This window comes from Denticeps clupeoides, chromosome 3, assembly GCF_900700375.1.
Source record: "Denticeps clupeoides chromosome 3, fDenClu1.1, whole genome shotgun sequence".
Classification (NCBI taxonomy): Eukaryota; Metazoa; Chordata; class Actinopteri; order Clupeiformes; family Denticipitidae; genus Denticeps; species Denticeps clupeoides.
The window spans coordinates 24,437,971-24,462,535 of NC_041709.1; the positions used below are offsets into that span (position 1 = coordinate 24,437,971).

The following is a 24,565-nucleotide window of genomic DNA, read 5'->3' on the forward strand; positions in this document are numbered from 1 at the left end:
TATTTTGTATTCAGTCTATTATCATTAATTGATTGATTTAAATGTAAACATGACCCTGCACTGACTGGTACTCTTCATGGGCCTTGTCTCAGATATGCTGGGAATTTGGCCTTTGTATTGTCCCATTTCCTCAGAACTGCCCAAACCTGGGGCCGCTTGTTTGGATTAACAGGACTTGTCTGGCTGGATTACTTCATAAGATAGGCATGTCTGCAAAATGTACACAATGCTCCCCTCTATAAAAATTGAGGCAATTCTTTTCTGAGCGCTGGCCTGCCAAGCTCTCTCTCTCTCTCTCTCTCTCTCTCTCTCTCTCTCTCTCTCTCTCTATATATATATATATATATATATATATATATATATATATATATAATACAGTATATTACTTTTGTCCTTTACACCAGCTGAAACATTTATAATCACTGTACCTTAGGATCTGCTCTGCTCCAGGGGGACTGTCCCTGTAACTACTGATTGTAAGTTGCTCTGGATAAGGGCGTCTGATAAATGCCACGAATGCAAATGCAAATAAACAGTATTGCTTTAGGTTCTATCTGTTTGGTAACTATAGCAACAACAACCGTAAGGGGTGGAGAAAAATTAAGGCAAATAACTTAAATGTGCAATATGTTTATTGGGTGTCCTTTTATAGGGTATGTGTACTCACACATGTATGTGGTCACCAGTGAAATTTGAAAAGATGTCATTTTCACATTTTAAACACGATATTTGAAAATCACCCCCATATAAGAAGCACATAAGAGTTCGACTTTCTGAAATTTCAATTTAATGTAAACTACATTAAATGTAGATGTTGGTAAAAACCCATCCAAGAAATCGTGTGTGTAATACAAGATGATGGGACGGTGGGACCGCGAACAATTACGCATGCGCAGTGGGTGGAACGCGGCTCCTCGAGCTACTGAGGACGACCGCCGGGTGGCGCGCTCGCTCGCGCAGTCGCCCCCCGCTCCAGTTGCCTCCCACCGGGAGCCGTGACGTCACCCCCGGCGCAGGAGGACGGGAAGCGCGCGCGGTGAAAGCTGTCATTTACTAGTTGTATCCCCGGCAGGGACAGCGCAGCTCCGCTCCTCCGGCCGCCCGAGGTCCTGCCTGTCTTTCTCCGGGCTTTTCAAGCGTCGCTTCTCGCGGCCCACCCGCCCTCTGGGAAAAAAAAAAAAAAAGAAAAGTCTGCCGTCCGCCTGATATGGCCGATGTCGTGCCGATCCTCGAGTCCTCCTCGTCGGACGGGGCCAACCGCTTCGCCCGCAAAGGGGCACTGAGGCAGAAGAACGTGCACGAGGTGAAGGACCACAAATTCATCGCCCGCTTCTTCAAGCAGCCCACGTTCTGCAGCCACTGCACGGACTTCATCTGGTAAGGAGCCTGTTGCATGCAGCCCTGCTTTCTCCCCCCCCCCCAGCAGCCTGTAATGGCGTTCTTACGCGGGGAGAAGTTTATTTTACTCGCACGGCTCGAACTTTCGTCTTGTGGAGCCGCTCATGCGCCTCTGGGGGCGTGGCTTTGACAGCTATTTTTCAAAGGGGGCGTGGCGATGGGCGGTACCTGTCGTAGGAAACGCTCTTTCGATGCAAGCGAAGGACACAAAAGTGGTTCCAGTTAATTGAGTTCCACGACATTCTTGTCTTTCGTTTTAGTTTTACTGCTCGCGATAAAGTTGGAGTTTCTTATTCAAAAGAAGGGAAGTTAAACATTATGAAAGTTTTAAGAAGCTGGTTTTTTTTTACACAGGTTTCGACACCTTGTGCGAACTTCAGAATTTTAGTTTTTGATGTTCTCAATCAACCCAATGCATAAATCAGCATTCAGCCGAATTAATATTAATCAAAGATACCACTTTTCAATGTCTGCTGAGTTTTGTCTCTGCAACGTTCATAAATGACTGAACCATGAGAATGAAGGTATGTGTTTAAACTGTGCAGTAGCAGCAGGAACAGGAGGTTTGTGGCAGGCATGGCCGTTTCCAGGAGTTTGATGGAAACCCACATGTTTTTTCCTTCATATTTCATCCCACTGAGCATTGGGTGGAAGACGCTTGATCATTCAGAAAATCAGCTTGTCAGGGTTCGTTACGAGGGTACCCCAACTACGAACAGTTTCAGTGTATTGGTAATCCATGCTCTGCCAGGGACCACCGTTGTCCTGATGTCATCAGACCTCTGTCCAGACAACGTCCCGCCCGTAGTTCACAACCATGCACGTTATGCAAACAGCTGCCGGGTTAATAAAGCGGCGAGCGAGCAGCGTGGACTCATTTATCTGATGAAATGCATGCGAGCACGGCCACGGTGCATTAGGCGCACTCTCTTGATTGAGTCAGATGGGACTCGCCGTTTAATACGAATTCCATTTGGAAAAAAAAAATGATTACGGAACTTTCATTATTTTAGGATGAATGGTACGTCTGCAGTCAGAATAGTACGTGCAGTTCTGCAAAACTGATTAATTTCTGTTGCAATGATGATATTTCAGCATTTCATTCAATCAACAAAAATACCACTTCCTTGGAATGACTATTTGTTGAAATGGCTAGTTGTTCATCCTTTAGACCCATATTGTGATAATTGTGAGGAGTAATCGAGATTTTCTTCCCAGCCACCCAGAGCGGAGATGCTGTAATAACCGAAGCCCTAATTGGTCGCACTCATTACATTTGCAGGAATTAACAAACGCCTTTATCCAGAACGACAATCAGTAGTTACAGAGACAGTCCCCCCCTGGAGCAACTTAGGGTTAAGTGTCTTGCTCAGGGACACAATTTTAGTACGTAAGATTTGAACCTGGGTCTTCTGGTTCATAGGCGAGTGTGTTACCCACTAGGCTACCACCACCCCTCTTGGTCTTTGCCGTGCATCAATCCTTCGGCGTAACGACACAGTGGAATCTTGACAGTGAGTGCCTGGGTTTGAAGCGTATTAAAGAAACAGAGCAGGATTGGCGTGGCTCTGCGTGGCGGGACACTTTAATTGATTGTAATTGCATGTTGAGAAAAGAAAGCCAATGATAGCTAAAAGCCCATTAAGGGATTTCTGCCTTCCGCGCTCATCCCTGTCTCTCGCTTCTGTTTCCGCAGGGGATTTGGGAAGCAAGGTTTCCAGTGCCAAGGTAAGAGAGTGCCCTCTTTGGCTTAATTGGTTTTGTAATGTCTCGACGTCACGTTTTTGCTCGTTTTTTTCTCATGTTGTATCTGTGTAAAGAATGGATTTTGTCCATCGAGTTGGTAAATCAACTTTTTTATTCAGCACAAAACCAGTCCCAGTTGGAGGAGGAAAAACGATAATGTTAGCATAGCCATTGCTAGCATCATCTTGGCTTAATTTTTTTTTCCGTATAAGCAAATGTAAGATCTTCAGGCATCAGATCAGCTACATGCAAGTCCGGTTCTTGTGGATTCTAATGCTTTGCCACCCCTCACTGAGACCACACCGAAAGTGTCTGAGGTCAAAGGTCATCCAGACTGACTGCTGGACGCGACCCAGCAAGATAATGGTTCTGTGCAGGGCAAGAAAAAAATACGTTTTGCAGGGGAACGTGGCGAGGCGTTTAGGTGAAAGCATGTGAAGTAGTGCATGGCTTTGTTTCTCTGAAACCTTGTCTATCCCTGACCTTGTGAGTTTTTTTTTTTTTTTCTCTCTTTCTTTCTTCTCTCTTCCTTTCTCGGTCTGCACCGACAAAGGCAGGCTGATGATGGAGAGTTTGAATCTTGTGGTTATGAAAGCTGCAAACAGCCTTTATTGGAGGAAGCGAGACAATGATTCTCAGCTTCCGTGAGCCAAAGTGCCGCTGTCTGCAGAAAATAGCCCCCCCCCCCCCCCAGCGAGAGAGACGTTCCTCCAGGCACACCTTGGAACCCCAATCCGCTTTCTATCACGTTTCAGACTACAGTGGAAGTTACTGAGTGTGAGCGACGCGTCGGGTCTGCGTGTACATTTGAAGTGTGCACGTTTAATATTGTCATTGTCGAATGTTTGCAGCTCCAGCGATGCCAAGCTGAGATAACACCCAACTTTGCATCTGCAAATCAGATGAGCGGGAATCCGAAGGCTTGCGTTCTTATGTGTTCAACCAGGTGAAAAATGCTGGCGTGATTGAAACACTTTCCTTTGTGTCTTTGGTCCGCACAGTTCTTCATACTAAAAGGGATACATTTAAATGCAACTGCGATGTCCTTCACCCAGGACATGCGGTTTTGACCCACAGTCATATGTGAACATTTAAGATGCATGATGTGGCTGCCTGGCCATTAATAGAGGTCTTCTCAGTTCAGATATGTGTTTTTGGGTCATGAAAGGTTGCTGGTAAAGTCTGTATGGGTCTGGTGGGCTTTGGGGGGCCTGTTCTGTGGAAAATTCACACTGAAACGTGTAGTGTTGAGGAACCTGCTGGCTGTGCCAGGGGATGAAAGGACCATCTCTTCGTGAGCGCCGTGCTGCTTCTGCACACGTACCTGCCTGTACTGTTTGTCTTCACTCTGCTCTCTTAATACACTCGTTCCTCGCTTGGAACAGGATGTGGTCGCTGTGCTCCGGTTAGGCCGCGCAGCCGCCGCCGCTCCCTGTTCAGAGCAGTGGGGTTGAGGATGGCAGCATCTCGCTCAGTGAATCACCTGCCTGGCAGCGGCGCCGACGTGACTCAGTGGTGTCGCGGTGTAAAGTGCCGGGCAGACCGTCGAACGTGTCGGTCTGTGGCCCGCCACCCTCCTGGGGCATCTTGTCAGTGCTGAAGAGCTTAGCGTTAGCATCCTTCTGCTAAAAGCATGGTACACAGATGTCGCAAATTCCAAAATAAGCCAAGCCGCCATAAATCGAGATATCGTGGTGTGGCGGGACAACGCCCGTCTCTGCCTGGATGTGTAAATGACAGTCATGAGGGATAATTTAGCAAGGATCCCATTACCAGGACCGGTTGATGCTTTTACTTTGAGAGGCATATTAGCAAACTGACTAGCATACAGTCTGTCCCCTCCTAACCAGGGGGCAAGAGGCTGATGTGACGCCATATTATTATTATTATTATTATTATTATTATTATTATTATTAATAATAATACTTTTAAATGCACGGGCAGAGACCAACACAATGGTTCGGAAAGGATTCACAGCGCATCACTGTTACAGACTTATTCCTAAAGGGATTATATGAATTTCTTCCCTCGGAATTCTACACACAACACCCCATAATGACGACATGAAAAAAGTTTGATTGGGGTTTTGGTAAATTTATTTAAAAAAAAGAAAAATCACATGTACCGTGAGGTTTCAGGACAATTGAGGAATATTGACAATGCAAATTAATAGTTTCTTTTGTCCCTGTAACTACTGATTGTAAGTCGCTCTGGATAAGGGCGTCTGATAAATGCCGTTACAGTAAATGAAAATGTGACTCTATTGCAGGCTTAATGTTATATGACACTAGCTACAAAATTACATTTCATTTCATTTACGGCATTTATCAGACACCCTTATCCAGAGCGACTTACAATCAGTAGTTACAGGGACAGTCCCCCCTGGAGACACTCAGGGTTAAGTGTCCAGCTCAGGGACACAATGGTAGTAAGTGGGGTTTGATCCTGGGTCTTCTGGTTCATAGGCGAGTGTGTTACCCACTAGGCTACATCCACCCCATGCCTGATGCGTACATTTGTGTAGAAACAATGCTATTGGTGTGGTGTAGCCTGGGATGAAAATACTTTTTCTCACACTACTTTTTTCTCAAACTATAGGAATAATTCTGGTTGTTATGGTTAATAAAAAAATGCAATTTACCTTCATATTTAAATAGCTAAAATTTGGACCTATTAGAAGCGACTGGACGCTTTTACAGTGCTAAACCCGTGCTATGTAAAACGAATATGGCTTCAAAGAGCATATTAGCATTTAAAGCTGCCGCCGAATAGGGCTTTGCATGGCGCTTGATGTTTCTAATTCATCCTCTCATCTCCTGCTCAGCCGCTCTAATATTCCACACACCTGGAGCTTTTAATGTCGGCCAGGGCAGGGTACGTGCCGGCGTGGTTAACATGGGGTTCCCCGAGCAGTCACACAATTGCTCGTTTCTCTGGAGGAGTATTGGGGGGGGTCCACTCTCAGGGATCACTATGCCGTCAGCAGGAGTTGGAGCACTGGGTAATTTACCCAAAAATTCGGGTAAACTGTCCAATCTTGCCCTGAACGATTATTTTGGCCAAATTGAAAATCGTGATTATTTAAAAAAGATTTGGCTTTCCAGTATTTACCATATTTAATGAACTGTGCTGATCAATTTTTACATTTGGAAACAACAATTTGATTAATAGTACAGCTCCACCTAAAGAGTGACGTGTAGAATACACTAAAATACGACAGGTGTTTCTTTCTGATTATTATATTGTTTTGGATCATGTGACAGGGAATTATAATTCTATAATCACTATGTATAAATTCATGAATAGTCACAATCAAAATGCACTTTTATCAGTATGTTGCCAGGCCATAGCACAGTTTTTCCTCCTATCTCTCTTAGGCACATGCCATGTTTCTTGATCATTATTCATCCATATTATATTTATGATTCACATATTTCTAATATATTGTTATTATTATTATTAGTACTATGTATGATATAAAATAGTGTTATTTTCCAGCTAATTATGTAGTATGTTTAGATTGAACTAGCATCATAATGATAGTTTGTATATAGGGCTGCACGATTTGGGGAAAAAAGACATTGCAATTATTGATATCAATATTGCTATATGCGATTGCGATATGATATAGGGCACTTGCTTGTATATCAATGAAAAGTCGCATACAAATTACTAATAGTGAAATGTTTAATTTAAAAGTGAAACATACAAACTACTTATAACAAATTGAAATGCCCAGTGCTTTCAAAATACAATATTCTACTAAATTAAATAATCACAAAAAAGTCTTTACTTTAAAAAACATTACAGTCGAACGACAAACCCTGGTAAGGCTAAACAACTGTTTTGATTATATTTGGCCATTATAAAATCGTTTAACCAAAACGTTGTTTGGAGGCTGACTTCAACACAGGGATGCATAGCTTTGCTATCTTAGCTAAGGTTAAGATTTGTAATCTGAGGTGAATTTCTTTAGGAAACCTTCAAAGTTTGAGAAAAGTTAACTAAACAGCTAAGAACAGTCTAAATAGTTAATGCCTACGTTGTTTGGAGGCTGACTTGAACACAGGAATGCATAGCTTCGCTAGCTTAACCTATCTTAGCTAAGGTTAAGACTTATAAAATGGGATTTTATAATGGCCAAATATATTCAAAACAATTGTCCAGCCTTACCTATGAAATGTAATGCCCCGGGATCTGGTTTGGACCGTACAGCCCCAAGCAGCACAAGAGTGAGGCATTTTTATGCACTTCTCTCCATAGACATGTGCTTCACGCCACAGCAGAGCCTATCGCAATATGGCGGCGACGTTGACGTACGATGCAGCTCGTCATGTGGCGTCTACCCAGATGTCTCCGAATCGAAAGTCATGTGACCAAACACGTCACTTCCGACTGAAGTGAGACTTCAGTCAGCTCGCAAACTTTGAGAGAATGAGTGATATGCTGCCAATTCAAACCATGTACTAATCATTTAAATCTCATTTTTTTGCGTTCATGTAATCGCACAGACTGACATCGCCATTATGATTGCGATTAGATTAATCGTGCAGCACTATTTGCATACTATATTTTGATTTAGAGAGATGTATATAAGGCACTTTTACTCACGTTAAATAAGTACTTTTTCCAGGCATTAGATTGTTCAGCAGGAAGTGGTATCCATTCTGTGGGGCAGTGGTGGCCTAGCGGTTAAGGAAGCGGACCTGTAATCAGAAGGTTGCCGGTTCGAATCCCGATCCGCTAAGGTGCCACTGAGCAAAGCACCGTCCCCACACACTGCTCCCCCGGTGCCCGTCATGTCTGCCTGCTGCTCACTAAGGATGATGGGTTAAATGCTAATTGCATGTTAATAATTATAAATGTACCTTTGCTGCTTAAACAATCTAACAACATTAATGTCTGATGAAAGAAACAGCTAGTGCCTGCTTGCTGGTCACCTGTGTGTTGGAGAGGAGGAACTTATTATCCATCCAGCCCTTTTGGATGGTTTCTATATACAACATCTAAAGAGTGGAGGAGACTGTAGTTATTATTGACAATGCGCCCCGCGCTCCGGTGTAGCGCAGCATCTGTCTAATACCTTTTGCTTCCGTTTCCCTCCGTTCTGTACACCCCTAATACCCCTTGTACACAGATAATAGTGCGGAATACATAAAATCAAGTCAAAGCACTTGTGACAATTGGGATTATGACAATCCTGGCCCAGTGACGTTTTATGTGAATAACTGTGGCTGTATCTTTTTGAGGCCATTGTTGCACTGTGCCGGATTCTGTGTGTAAATGTGTACACTATACATTACATCCCAGGATTAGGATTGCCTGCTGAAAGGTTAGCCGTCTTAATGGCATCATAATCTGAGCGCAGTATATTATGATATCTTTAATTCGACGTAAAATGTTTTAATAACTCATATTGTCGGCAGGATTTGGCAAAGCATACAGGCAGATTACAACTAATGCAGGTATAGTTAAAAAAAATCACTTTCACTTGTCTTCCTGTACATAATCGCCCCATAATCTGTGGTGTACCGGAGGTAATCCCGCTATATTAATTTTAATGAAATTAAACGGCCAAGGCTCGCTCTTTCGTCTTTATTTTCGTTCTGGATCTTTTTTAAAAGGTGGATTATTGGGTCCCTGTGACCCGGTCTGGATTAGCAGTCCCTCTGATGTCAGACTTGCTCTCTCACAGTTCAGCATTGGGGTATGATGTGATGAGATTGAGCGCTCCCTCCCTCTCTCTCTCTCTTTCTCTCTCTCTCTCTCTCTCTCTCTCTCTCTGACACTTTTGTAACAACAGGTGGGGCCGGGAGAAGATATATAATACCCGGGCGAATAGAGGTATGATTTGAATATGCTGGCCCGGGGAACGAGCCTGTAATAACTCTGCTTACACCAGCAAATCCCCGCGCACCGACAGGAAACCGTCCAGTAGCCCCTCCTCCCCCGAGGCCATGGCTCCGGGCCGCCGCCTGCGGGCCGTTATCCACCCCCCTGCTAACTGGACAACCAGGGCAAGCCCCGGCCGAGTCCGAGCCGCTGCCTACGTCAGCGCTGAGCGCCGGGAGGCTGTGTCAGGATTTTCCCCTCTGTGCCTCGGCCTAATCCACAGGGCATCTGCGGGATGGGAGAGCATCTGCCTTAATGGCGCAGGGCTTGGATTAGTGCGCTTTAGTTGTGCTTTTGTGATTGTGTTCTGTATTTTCATGCTTTTTGTTGAACTGTAATGTATGCATTGTGACATAAGCTGCTTACTGCTGCTTCCACACGTGCGCCTCTGCAGCCCTGAACTCGTGAGGGAACTCAGGTCAGTTGGAACGGACTTCAGCCTGGAAACACTCCGGTGCAAAGTCCGTGCTCATGTGTGTCTCGAGCTGGTCAACCCACAAGCGAGGCTCCATGTTGATGACTTTTTACAACGTGCATGTAACCAGACTTCCAAGCTCAATTTAATATTCTCGTTTTTTTTTTTTATGGTTATTTTATGTGTATTTTATGGTAATACACAATTTAAAGTGAAAGTGAAGTGATTGTCATTGTGATACACTGCAGCACAGCACTCGGTGACACAATGAAATGTGTCCTCTGGTTTTGTCACGACTGCGTGCTGACGGGGGAGAGAAGCGCAGAAGCAGGACATGCTGGAAGGGAATTTTATTAACAAATAAACAATAAATAAATACAAATAAACAATGGCGCGGTGGCCACGAACGGGAAATAATGGGGAATCAACATAAACTAGCCCGCAGGCGTGTGCCGATTGCCAGAACTCAAAAATACACACATTCACATACGTGCATTTACATTTACATCATTTATCAGACGCCCTTATCCAGAGCGACTTTAAATCAGTAGTTACAGGGACAGTCCCCCTGGAGCAACTTAAGGTTAAGTTTCTTGCTCAGGGACACAATGGTAGTAAGTGGGATTCGAACCCGGGTCTTCTGGTTCATAGGCGAGTGTGTTACCCACTAGGCTACTACCACCCTTAGTACTACCACGCACTAATGTCCACTAAAATATCATCCCTTCCGAAGGGGCGGAAATGTCCGGCCTTTATGCGCCGTCAGGATTGGCCACCGGTGATGAGCCTAGCTGCAGTCAATCCTGACAGTTTTTAACCTTTGCCCTTGGTGAGCAGTGGGCAGCTATGAAAGGCGCCCGGGGAGCAGTGTGTGGGGACGGTGCTTTGCTCTGTGGCACCTTGGCCAATCGGGATTCGAACCGGCAACCTTCTGATTACGGGGCCGCTTCCTTTACCACCACTGCCCCAACTTCTAGGAGATGGAGACTGTCAGTTTTCTTCTGCCAGTGTTTCCTTCCGCACTAGGCTATGCTGAGGCATCCCTGGTGCCACGGTGTTAACCCGGTGTTAATGGCCTAGATGGTAACAAACCAAACTGGTTGACTCATGAAGTTTCAGGTTCAAATCCCAAACATGACCCTTAATCAGCTTGCTTTAATTAGTGCGTGTAAACATGTAAGTTAGTGATTAATTAGTACATGTAAATGTTCTAAAGACTCGTTGTTTTAAGTACATTGCATTGTCCGTATATTGACTTCATCTTAGGCCCCAAATTGGATACTTCTGGATTTTAACCCCCCTGACAGCTAAATGGTTCCTCTTCAGTATTCAAAAAGACATGGAATGGGAGTCTGGCTGATGGACTTAATGGCCATACTGGCTGTCAGAAAAGGACCTGGTGTAAACGCTGGTGCCGCTTCCACCGGAAGTGGCCATTTGCTGGCACCTTCTGCCCCTCTCTGAACATTCTCCATGCCGGCCGTGCTCTTTTAAAGTGCTACAGTGCGCCTGGACAGCATAATCACGGACGGCCGAGCCCCGATGTTTACGGCCCCCGGTGGAAGCGGCCAGTTTGCCCCCGTGAGACAAAACAGAAGCGGCGTCGGGCCGCTCAGCACTGGGGTGAATCAGTCATCCATCGCCTGGCTTCCCCATCGCAGCGAATGTAAACATATCTGGGTGTGATGTGTGTCTGCCATGTTGGCTCAGTTTCAGATGACACGGAGACGGACCACATGGCAGCGTTGCGGCTGCACTTCATTAACCTTTCAACTCTTCCTAAACTCTTTTAGTGGTTTTCCTTACTGCTGGGCTGTTTTTCAGCATTTCCAACTCATATGGGGGAAAAAAGCATTGCAACTGAATAAATTGCAGGAAAGTGTCATAAACGCAAGTTATTGTTACTCAATAAAAATCATGCTTGTCTGAAAACATGCAAAAATATGTTCATAATAGGGCTGTCAGTCATTGGAAATTAGTTCATTTGAAAATAATTAATCATACATTTTTTTCAACAAATAATCTCATTTTTAATGTGAAGCACACACACGTATGATGTCACTGAGACAATCCATCAGGGCTCTGCCCCTTTTGTAACAGTGTTAAATAAAGAAACAAAAAAACACCTGTAAGGAATAGGGGTGGGATGATACAGGTAACTCACGATTCAATTCTGTGGCGATATGTGGCCCATGATAATGATAATATCACGATTCGCGATATCTACGATATTCAATAAATTGGAAGAAATTTCATCAACGATATATCACGATATATGTGACTGAAAAATAAATATATGGAATAAGGAAATAATAAGGAAATCTTATGCATTTATTAATGCCAATATTTCCAACATTGTGCAAGGAATATGCATTTGCATAATAACTCACTGCCTCCTGGTAAAAGCGCATGAACATTAAAAAACAACATGAACATTAATCAACATGTGTAAACCATGATACTGAAACGTCCGTAGTAAGTTACTGTAACGTACTTGGTTTGCCCTCATTATCATCTGAGAGTAGTTCACCGTGATAGCGAAAGAGGTGCACTTGCAGATTCGTAGTTTTGCTGTTATATTTTATCTTTGCAAAGCAGTTCTTGCAGATTGCATAATCTTTTTCCTGTGCCTTTCTGCCAACTGTTTCGTAAAACCCGAAGTGTCTCCACACTTTAGAGTGGAAACTAGCGGGTGGGTCTTTGATTTGGTCTTTACCCCTATTTACTCGAATAGCGCCCCCCGCAAACAGAATGGTAGATACTGGGTAGTGACAGTGACACTGACAACAGGTAAATTAATCATTTTGTGTTGTAATAAAATATCGATATTGGCCATTAGTGTTATCGATTATTTATTGCACAACAATATATTGCAATATCCAGTTGCAGGAATGACTTTCACTATCGATATGTGTGCATCATATTCGGAGAAGCTTCCTTATAGAATTAGAAGAGTAATAAAGGGTTTATGTCAGGTTATAGCGTTTCAGCAAAGGTTGATGGATTCAGTGTGACATGTTTCTGGGAAATGAACCGAAGAAGGGGGTTTTAGTGCCGACTCTTATCTAAAACCAGAAGTGTGAGGTCGAGCACAAGGAAGTAAGCGCAGACAAGCATGTGATGGTTGGATTTCTGCGGACGAGTGGCAGGAGCATCAGAAGCAGAACAGGATGTAAGTCGAGCCTCGCTTTAAATACTCGCTTTGCACCACGTGCTTAAAAAGCCCTCGGCCGTGGACACAGGAGACCAGAGGAGGAACTGTAGGACATCGGTGTCTCTGATCCTCGAAGCCCACGCTCCTGCCGTCCCCCAGTACCGGCTGAGTGCCACTTTGCGGCATTTTACGGTGTCAAAGAGCATGAGTCTTTTCTCATGCTTGACGTCTGTTGTGTCGGTGTTAGTGTGACCCTTGACTGAGATCTACTTCTTGACTTACCAGTAACAGGGAATGAAGGTTAACAGAAGGCCTCTCTGCATTTCAGGGCGCTTAATAACAATAATCTTATCGGCACAATGTGTGACGTGTTCACTAATGTCCCAGCGTTTATGACTTACAGAAAATAAACAGACAGAAACCAGAAGTGGCTGCTTGCTAGATACCCACCCAGCCCTTTTTTTAATCACACGTGCAGTTGTAGTGCAAGGTCTCTTCCTTTCTCATCCATTCTTTCTTAGTTTCTTCCTCTGTCGATTGACCTCCTGACCTCCTTGATCCCTGTTAAAGACGTCCTGGTTGTCCTGTGTCCACTACCGAACCAATCATGCAGCTTTTCTGTGCTTTAATTCATTCCTTCAAATTGCTGAATAGGTGTCACAGTTTTTTTTTATCTTGATCTTATCTTATCTTATAAAACACCAAAAAAATGGAGTTGACGATCATATCAGTTTTAATGAGGATTTTATTTGCTGTGCAACTGGTTCAATTATTGGGTTTTAAAGGGTTTTATGGTGTTTTCAGCTGTAGTGTTACTGCCTTTATGCCTCATTACTAATCTGCAGGTACTTATATCAGAATAATAGTGCTGTTATGCATGATGTTAATTGATATTTCCATATACTGACCTGACGCCCTTCATGTGCCAAGAAATGGTAGACTTTCTTCTGACTGTCTAAATGTCATGTTCCTTATGGATGCGCTTCTAGTCGAGAAGATTGAATCCATCCTCAAAAACATGACAAAAATGTACCCCTCCACTAGAAAAGTGTCCTACAGGGTGATGCGTGAAAAGCAGAAATAAATCTCTGGTTATACCTTCAGTCCTGCTTAACAGTTCTGGCAACAAATTGTTGCATAATATGGGTCATGCCGGGACCTGAAAGCCTCTGGCTTGTGTAGGCCTTTGACATACCACTGAAACATTTGCAATGTTCCACTGCTCTCAGTTCTAATAGACCAGAGGCAGCTGGAGACTCGGAATGACCTTTATTGTTGGAAGAAAACTTGAAGTGAATGGCCACAGGTTTGCAACTAGGGCTTCTGTTCAAGGTGCAACTGGGAGCCCCTGGTGAGCGTTAAGAACATTTGAAAAAACGAAAAACCCATTACTCTGATTTGATTGTGAAGATTTAAACGAAGGCATTTGTGATCTGCCTGGATTAATGCAAAAGCAGTATTTGTGGTTTTTGAATCTGGGGATAATAGACGGCATCATCGCAATTGTCGAGACTAGACGAGGCTTTCAGCAGAGCACGGTTTTTATTCGTGCAGAAAGTGCTTTGCCTTCATCGCGATTTGTGTTTAATGAACTTATACTGATGTATTTCTCAAGAAGATAAGAAGACATAAATTAGTGTTTATGCCTGACATTGAAGTTGATTTATTACTTTTTAAACAAATGAAACAAATAAATAATGTAATATAACAATGTCACAATACTATAGTACTATATAGTATAATAATATAATTCTAAATAATATAAATCACTTCTATTACTTTTACTATTATTCATACTCTTATTGTTGTTAATATTTTTTTTCTATATGTTTATAAATATGGTAGAATTTTCAGTTGGTTTCTCCGGTTTCTTCATACTGTCCAAAGGCATGTACACTAGGTGAATTGCCCACTCTGGATTGTATGTAGGTGTGTGTGCGCCCTGTGGTGGGATGGCGCCCCGTACCTTCCGTACACCAAGGATTGGCTCTGGCATATGATTTAAAACATTTATTTTCCATCATCACCCTGATATCGCTGACAGGCTCCTTGCCACTTTAATGCTGTGGAATGGTTCTACCCAGGATTTATTGTGTTACTAAAGCCACAAAGCTTGGTGCTAATCTTTGGCGCTTCATTAATTACCGACATTCAGTTCCGGCTCCCGGCCCGCGTGGCGCCGATTTTTCTCTGCTTTTTGGCCTTTGGCCTGTGTCTCATAAAAGTTGTACTAGAATTCAAATAAAACTGTTATTAAGTCTCCATATTCACAACCTGTAGTATTTTTCATGTCCAGGCCTCCCCTGGCCTGAATTTAATCCTCGCTGTGAGCCGCGTGACTCCTCAGGACGGCCAGCAGGGAGCCTGTCAGGGTTACGCTCCCAGATCGCCGGGGCTTTCAAGTGGGAATTGTGTTATGTAATCCATAGGGGGCACGCTCTGCACATTAGGGCAGATTACTGCGGTATTACAGGCCCAGTGCATTAGTGGTGAACGAGATTGATGAGGTTTTGAAGAGGGCCTAATGCATCGGGCTCGGAATTGTGCTGCAACGTGAATTTAATTGCCTGTAATTTTGTATTTTGGTAATGTTACTCATCTAATGACAGCTTTAAAGAGAAAAAGAACAAATCTTTGCAATATCCTCAACAATGGGGTGATTATTTATTCCTTACTGAGAACTGCATGTGAGGGATTATTCCGCTGGAACTTTTTATGCCCTTTTATAATGGAAAATGAGTCACGATAGCAGTAAAGCGCATCTGTGGTTAGATTTAGCGGGAGTGCCACATTTACCGTACACTACTGATGGACTAAAATTATACCAGTGCTAGTGTTTCGCAGTCTAACCTATAATGACCTTAGTTACATTATATTGTAAATTGTTTCTATGCCTATTGCAACAATAAACATAAAATACACAATGGAACAATTTAACAAGATTGGTGGATGAATTTAAAAGATGAACTGACACCTTGATGGTACGGGATTTGAACCTGCAACTCTTCAATTACGAGTCCACTTCCTTACCTGCTAGGCCACCACTGCCTCTTTAGAAGCACCATTATGGACATTAAATGAAATTGTGTAGGTCTGAATTTTGTTGTGAATGGGATATATTTGTAACACAATAATTGCACACATTTTTTTGTTTCACATTTTATTATTGGGTCTCTGTCCAATGGCCTAAACTAGCATTGATTGTGCCATAGTGGACCTGCTTAAAATATACACAATTCTAGTCAAGATTCCATTAAAATGGATAATGAATTAATCTAAATAAAAATAAAAAAAAAAGAATATTTAAACCAGAATTTAATTCCATGCGAAATTGCTATTTGATATTTCTACTGTGTAAAACCCTTCAGCGGGACTCGCCAGAATGCTTTCATCCAAAAACGTCCAAAAACATATTACATCACCTTCTAGCTGAAGCGAGAGCAGAAGTAATGAAGACATAGAAGATACCCTTTGAAGTTTAATCCAGTGAAGTCTAGCGGAGCAGGCGGCTGACTGGCCCATTTGGCCTCTCTACCAAGGCCCAGAACTTCACACAGCTCGACACCCAGGCTTCTAATAGAATTTGATGTTTTTGCCAGAAACAAAGACCAACCGACGTGGAACCAAATTGTGAAGCCAAGCACAGGCGTGACGCCCGGCGTATCCCCAGATGCCTCCTCCTGAGCGCACGCCGCTGAAGGATGCACACGGCCAGATCTGCAGCACTGACGAGACATTTTCTGTCAAGCTTTCGTGCCTCGAAAGGCCTGCTGTTACTATCGAAGCTGTGCTTCTCAGCTTAAAGACTGGATGCAGAAAGACTTTCTTTGCGTGTTTTGACATTATTATAATGGAAATTATAATACAAATTCCTGATCCACAAAACATCCATTCATGAGAAGAATATTTCTTGGTGCTACTTAAGTGCTAGAAGCATAACCGTCCACAATCCCACAATTTTTGCGTGCTTATAAGTGCATGATTATGATTGTTAAATACATTTTTTCTTATCTAAAATGTCTTTTTATTATTTTTTTCATTGCATTGTTGTTGGTGTAGATACCATTAAATACAGTGTAACTGTAAAATCCCTCCAGTTGAACGGAATGATCTTCTCCCAGCATGTCAGCTCAGATCAAGTCAATGCAGGATCATTGCAGAGGAAATCTGCTCTGGATCGGAGGAGTTACCAGAGGTCTGAGGCAAGATGAAGTAGTCATATGTCGGGAGAACTTGTCCCTCAAATCGGCATCCAGAATCGGCCACACATCTATTATCAGGCACAACGCATGCCAGATGTCGAAGCAGGATTTGTGCGGGATTAAAAACACGTATCTTTCATTTTTTCCTCATTCAGAGGATGAGTGCAGGGTTAATCATTTGCAGGGATTTGCCCTTTTTTCAACTGATCTGAGATCAGTTTTACTTCTCTTGTCATGTTCCCTTGTCTTCGTCCTACTACTGCAGTATTAATTTTTTTTTGCAGCTGTACGTGGAACAATATGACATAAGTGCTGGTATTTTTCTTTTAAAAATATATATTTAAAAAATATATATCACCTGTTTTTGTAAGGACTATTCTGATGAGAAAGTCTCCTTATCTAATGATTTTTTAAAAGAGTGGCCACAAAAAATGACAACTTCTACCCATGACAGAGAGCATGCAAACCCAGTTAGATGCATATTTCTGATCAAGATGCATGATTGCAATGACCATTACTTCCGCTTATGATCCTGTGATGCGTAATGGAAAACTAATGATTGCCGGCGGCAATGTTTTAGGGAGACTTAGAAAGAATGTCAACAAAAAGTCACTTCTTATAAGCGCCTGTTCACCCAGGGAGAGAAAGAATCAGGATATCATTTTTTACCCTCTCCAAACCACAGAGCAAATATCAGCCTCTGGTAGAGAAAGCTCAGCTCACTGCATAACGGCAAACGCGGGAAAACCACCAGATGCAGTGTGTTGCAGGTTGCTGTGGATTCAAATTCTAATTCAAATTTTATTTGTCACATCCATAGTGATACACGGTATGATATGCAGTGAAATGCTTTTAGCGACTGCTACAGACCATTGGATACTTGCAAATGTTGCAAGTATACAATGAAAACCAATATGCAAATATTGCAACTATAACCAAATATTACACTTTCATGTCTTTAACATGAAAAAATATGTAACAGGTAAGGTGTGCAAATGAGTGAAAGTCAATGTATAAAGATGAAAAAACTGTAATGTACGGGGTCTCCATTCTCCAGGCTGCCTTGAGGTTGTGTTCATGGCTCAAAGTTTCTGAACACATTAAAATAAATCCCCTGGCAGGCTAGAAACATTAGTAGAGTAAATGGAACCATTCAACTAAGGGCTTGTGACTGGTTGTACTATATCTAGCCTGTAGTTCTGTTGCAGATAGAATAAAAAATTAATAAATTTCCTTTGAGTGAGGGGTGGTAGTCACCTGAGAACCAGAAGACCACAAAGTCACAGGTACAAACCCCACTTACTACCATTGTGTCCCTGAGCAAGACACTTAACCCTGAGTGTCTTCAGGGGGGACTGTCCCTGTAACTACTGATCGTAAGTCGCTCTGGATAAGGGCGTCTGATAAATAGCAAAAAAAAAAAAAAAACTAGTTGCTAAACTATTAGGACTATTAGAAATATTAGCTATTTTCTGCAAGGAAACCGCATGAATCGGCATGATCTGATCATTTGTGACGTAGTTTGCAATGCAGTGAAACTGTGACATAACTGCTTTAGCACCCGTTCTGCTTAACTAACCCACAAATGTTGTAAGAGGAAAAGGAAGAGTCTCCCTACAGCAGACGTGATTCAACTTGAATGGCACCATGTTGCTAATGTCTCGGTTTGGGCCCTCACGCCACGTTATTGACTTGTTACCTGTTGAATATTGTGGTCATATATATCGGATTAGTTGGCTCTAAGCAGCCATGATGTAGTTAGCAGTAACATAATCTAGTGTCATTGCAGCATTCCTGCCCCTGCTTTTTGTAATATCAACTATAGCAGCAATTGCTAAATAGCATTTGGTTTAACAAAGGAAGTGTTGTTAATAGTTAGCTAATGTCTTAGCCCCTGACAAAGTTACTGAGTTGCTTCCTACAGTACAGGCCAAAGGTTTGGACACACCTTCGCATTCAATGTGTTTTCTTTATTTTCATGACCATTTACATTGGTAGATTCTCACTGAAGGCATCAAAACTATGAATGAACGCATGTGGACTTATGGAGTTAACAAAAAAAGGTGCTCCCCGGGCGCCTGTCATGGCTGCCCACTGCTCACTCAGGGTGATGGTTAAAAGCAGAGGACACATTTCACTATGTCCAAACTTTTGGCCTGCACTGTACATAATGCACATCATAGAAATATGTTGCTGTAAAATTCCCTCAGAACACTTTCTATTTTCACTGTTCACCTTTTGGCCAGGACCGTCAGGCAGATTTAATGAGGCCTTGTGTTTTTTTTACAATGTGTGGGTCATTTAAACAAATAATGTCCAATGAACCTTGGAGAAGAGATGGAGCCACATATAGCCCTTCATACAATTAACCAATGGCAATATATTTCAAGTCAACACATTCATAGCCACACCCTCAGAGCCAACAGAATTTAAGAGGAACAGATGCGGACTCTCCCACTTGCTGGATACCAAAACCTGAGGTGACGAGTTTGCACCAGTGTACACTGGCGCTGAGTAATTATCAGCAAGGGCTGCATTTGCATGATCAAAGATGTGTCAAATTGAACGTGATGGTCGTAAGAATGAATTGTGATTGATCACAATTTATTTTTTGCCAATTGGATCCATTGCTTTGCATCGTTTGCAGAAAAAAAGTTAACAAATGCTGAACTTGTTTCTGCACGCAGGCAGGGATATCTCTTGAATAATGCTTCAGTCTCAGTACTGGGTGCTGAGACGGAAAGAAGTGGCAGGAGAGTAAATGAATTAGCAGCATGCTGTGTGGCCCATTAAGGACCTTTGCACTCCCTAAACAATCTTTGGTGTCTTTAGTGCCTGTTTCATGTTTTTTTCTTGTTAAAGTGCTTTATGCAAGGACTTGTTTGTGTGTGGGTGTGTGTGGGTGTGTATGTATGCAGCTGCAGTTGTGGTGGAGTTACAGCATCGAGAGAAAAGTGTGGCTAATGCTCCAATGCTTATCCACCGGATCTCTTCCTCTGTTCGAGTCCGGGGGGATCCTGTTATCCCAGAGTTAGATGAATTCCTTACCCGTTTTTTTTAGATCACAATCATGTTCTTCCTGGCCTGTCTCTTGTTCTGTTGCTGACCTCATAATGTGCTTTACCATGGTCAAGAGGGGGTGCAAAGTGCTGGGCTATTCCCACTGGTTAAACCTTTTAAAAGGTTTGGGCAGGGCCATTATGTTTAATGACTTCTCATTAACTTAGTGTTAAAGTTGCATCTCTTTGGTTCCTGCACAGAGTCTGTGCATCAGGTATAAATGTAATATTAGAATTATTGTGTTTATGAATATGCTTGCAAATCAGTCTTGAGTTAGTTAATTCTACATGTTTTTAAGCCCAATTTTGAGGTTTGCAGAAGTATTCTGTCTGAGGCAAACCAGTGGCAAATTGGCAACGTTTGGCAAATTGGCAAACTTATTAAAGGTCACAGACCAGTTATCTAATGATGTTAATTAGCTGGTTGTGTCACAGAGGAGCTACAGCCAATGAGAGGTCAGGACATGGGATGCTGGAAAGAGGAGGACACTTCCCACTCTCTTTGTATAAGAAAAACTGCTTACCAATCAGTTTTGTCACCCATAGAATTTTATTATTCACATGGTTTTCAGAATCAATGCCATTTTAAACTCTAACCGTGATGATTCAGCTGGCAATGAAAAAATACATTTGCATGCACGATGCAAAAGGCTTTCTGGACTATTAACAAATGCACCTTGCTGTGTTGTGCTCTGTGTTGTTTTCTTTTCCAAGCCCTCCTGCTACACAGGTTCCTGGTGTTTTTACAGCATATGTTTGTCTTGCATTCATGATGCATATTTGTATTAATGTGAATGTAAATAAAGCCTTTTTTTCTTGGTCTGAATGGGGGATTCATTTCCTCAAAAGTAAAGAACACAGAGACACAGCATAGCACAGCACACAGTACATGCAACAAAAATTGTGTTTTTTACTAGGGCTGCATGATTATGGCCAAAATGATAATCACAATGATTTTAATCAATATTGTAATCACAATTATTAATAACAATTGTTCATTATTTTAGGTAAAAATAGGTAAAAACAAATGAAAATTTAAATAACTCATAAATAATAAAACACAATTTACCCAAGACAAAGGGCTAACAAAAATAAATAGCAATTGCAGAGTGCAACGATAAAGTGCAAACAAGAAAAAAAAAAAAAACCCTATGCAGAAAATGCACATACTACAAGGAACAGCAACATTCTACAGGCCTAAACATTTTTGCCGATAAAAAACATCCTGTCAACATTTTCTGACTGGTGGGGTCACTTTCTATATACAGTACAGGCCAAAAGTTTGGACACACCTGTTTTCTTTATTTTCATGAACATTTACATTGGTAGATTCTCACTGAAGGCATCAAAACTATGAATGAACACATGTGAAGTTATGTACTTCGGCCTCCACAGTCCCCGGACCTGAACCCAGTCGAGATGGTTTGGGGTGAACTGGACCGCAGAGTGAAGGCAAAGGGACCAACAAGTGCTAAACACCTCTGGGAACTCCTTCAAGACTGTTGGAAAAGCCTTTCAGGTGACGACCTCTTGAAGCTCATCGAGAGAATGCCAAGAGTGTGCAAAGCAGTAATCAGAGCAAAGGGCGGTTTTCAGTTATTTCACCTTTTCTTGTTAAGTATAAGTGAAGTGAAGTGATTGTCACATGTGATACACAGCAGCACAGCACACGATGCACACAGTGAAATTTGTCCTCTGCATTTAACCCATCACCCTGAGTGAGCAGTGGGCAGCCATGACAGGCGCCCGGGGAGCAGTGTGTGGGGACGGTGCTTTGCTCAGTGGCACCTCAGTGGCACCTTGGCGGATCAGGAATAGAACCAGCAACCTTCTGATTACAGGGCCGCTTCCTTAACTGCTAGGCTGCCACTGAGATAACTCCACATGTGTTCATTCATAGTTTTGATGCCTTCAGTGAGAATCTACCAATGGAAATGGTCATGAAAATAAAGAAAACACATGAGAAGATGTGTCCAAACTTTTGGCCTGTACTGTATATTATGAACTGTATATTATTTACTTGGAATGAAAAAAATAAATAGACAGGGCAGGTCCATATACAGAGGAATTTTGTATAGAACTATAGACAATGAACTACAATATATAGAGGTGAACAGCAGCTGTGCCTTTCCTGTGTGGTGGGGAGGGAAGACAGATACTCTGGTCTGTAACATGAATAATGTTATTTGTCAAACACCAAATTTTGTAACATACAAGATAACACGCAAGATGGCGGCGCTTGTGCAGGCTGCGGCTGACAGAGCTCCTGAGACCACAGTGTTAAATGTTCATTTTTTCTGTCTACGTCTTTTAATTTAAACAATGTACTACAGTTTAATGATAGTAGCACACAGACATGTATATTTATTAGAAAAAAAAAAAAGTTTTTGTGTTATTCCATTTGCACTGTCATTATGCTGGCATCATCTGAGAAGCGTTGTTGAATGAGCTTTGAACTAGAGCTGAAATTATTGCCGTTGCCGTTCATACAGTCTATGCTTTTGTTTGCCCCCTAGTTATTGGCTGACTATTGGTTGAGAAAGTGCTTGATTTGATATGCAACAGAGTCCGCTATTGAAATGTTAATATCACTGGCGATCATGTTAATTTAATCGTGGCATCCAAAATTGTGATAAAATTTTGATTAATTGTGCAGCCCTAAATAAATTTTAAATGAATTTGCCGAAATGTCATATAAATGCTTGAATCTAACAAGTTAGACTATAAAGCTTTATGGTGCAATCTGTAAGATGTGTAATAAAGAAGGAAATGAACAAAGGCAAATTCATGTCTCAAAACTACCATCACCCGGAGACCAAATAAGTAAAAATGGTGCATTAAAGCTGAATCTGGCAGCTCTTAATTGAAAAAGGTTATTTAACATTAATACGAGTTCCCCTGGCCTGCCTATGGTCCTGCAGTGGGTATAAATGTATAAACTGTGGTGTGTTAATTTGACTTCACTGTTCACAAAGTGGCAGCTTAGATGGTCGGATCTGGAGTTTGTCCCCTTATGTTGTCATACAGAGAAAGGTTACCTCCCATTTCTCATGCTTGCCCAGCCCAGAGAATTTCCCACCCCTCCCCTAAAACATTATCACCACTAACAGTCATGGCCAAATCTGTGAAGTATTGCAGTCACTCTGTGTTTGTATGTAAAAATGAGCACAAATGTATTTTTATAGCTCCATCAAGTAAGAATCTGAATCAGTAAAAACGCAGACACAACTTTCCATCTGTGCCAAACATTGTGGTTGGTGAATGGTGTTGATGATGTCTTTTCCGCTAATGCCTACTCCTTGTCCCGCCTCCTTGTCCTTATTAGCATTTAAAGCTACAGACACCAACATCTTGGGGAAATCTCATTGTGGGACTGGATCAAAGCTGCTGTAATTCTGCACCAAGGTTGTAGAAAGACGTATATAAAAACAAAAAAATAATAATAATGAAAAGCATTGTTGCCAAAAATGCATTATATCCAAAAATTAGTGTGTAATAAGACCATTTGGTTTTTGCAGCACCGACATGAAATGGCAGGCCCAGCAAAACAGTAGGCAGACCTGACAGTTGGTGTTCTGCGCTGACTTGTTCTTCAAAACTGGTGTTTTTTTTTTACAGTCTGTTAATATCACAGTCTACCTACCATCCCATTTTATTGCAGCATGTATGTTAGTGTTAGATGTCCATGAGCGAGTCCCAATTGCCCGAAGCCACTTTAATTCAGAAGAAATCTGCTGGAACACGTCCAGCCAATGGATTGATTGGCTGCCAGGCAGCATTGACCTGGGCATTAATAAAGCTGCACCAGGAGGGGTTGGTGATGATGGAGGGCTTTGTAAATCATTTACAGGTCCCTTCTGTCAGGGCAAAGACACTTTTCTGATGTCAATTTGCTAAGCAAGAAGGATGTACTTTAGGGAACCCTTTTGATGATAAAACACCCCAACACTCCAACGCTCACACCCATGAGGCTTACGTTATTTTTAAAATCTAAGTAGACCATGAAGTGTTACTTAGTTGAGTTTTTTTTTATATAACTATGTGGTACTTTTCCATGTAGAATGGAAATTGCTTCATCTAGTGGTGCTTCCTAAGATGGCTCGGAATAGAAATGCACATTTGCAGCTTTGCAGCTTCTTCCATGCAGTTCTTGCTTACTGCGTTGTGGATGAGCCATGGATGTCAATGTGAAGATGTATAATTATATGATAAGATGATCCTTTTTAATAGTCCCACAATGGGAAAATTTACAATTGTCCTTGAGCTCAACATTCTTTTTTTGTGTGTGTTCCTGTTCCCTCTCTCCTGAGCCGTGCTCTATGTTGATTCCCGTAATTTCATTTTCCATGTGCTTTACTTTTTATTTGGCAGTGAATTATGACCTGGGGGGGAGGCTCACTTTGCTAATGTGCTCCCCGGGAGAGGAAATGGGTGAGTGGCGTCCTGCACTGATGAAATCAGGACTGAGCCGAGGGGTTTGGTCGGCCCTCTGTTCTACCGTGATAAAGCCAGGGCCCAGGGTACTACAAGGCGCTCCAATTGTTCCTTCTGAAACTGATGAAATTTTTTGTATGAAAATATCCATGTTTGTTCTTTTCTTGTGGCCATTAATGTACCACATTGTGGGTGTGGACAGACTGTGCCAGTCCGGTTGACAAAGCCTCAGTCAGCCAGGGCTGTGCTACAAAGGGATGTCACC

The 24,565-nt window shown here is 42.3% G+C and overlaps 1 protein-coding gene across 4 annotated transcripts in view; it reads left to right on the forward strand.

Annotated features, from left to right (window-relative positions):
• Positions 1-1,008: 1,008 nt before the first annotated feature.
• LOC114785244 (protein kinase C alpha type) overlaps positions 1,009-24,565 on the forward strand; it is a 126,089-nt gene continuing 102,532 nt past the window's right edge. For 2 of the 4 annotated variants that reach the window (XM_028971198.1, XM_028971199.1), the window contains exons 1-2: positions 1,010-1,377; positions 3,095-3,126. In XM_028971198.1, the coding sequence (XP_028827031.1) occupies positions 1,208-1,377; positions 3,095-3,126 (202 nt within the window). In that variant the 5' untranslated portion in view covers positions 1,010-1,207. Of the gene's footprint in view, positions 1,378-3,094; positions 3,127-24,565 lie in introns of all 4 variants that reach the window. The other 2 variants (XM_028971197.1, XM_028971200.1) reach the window with 2 other exon arrangements.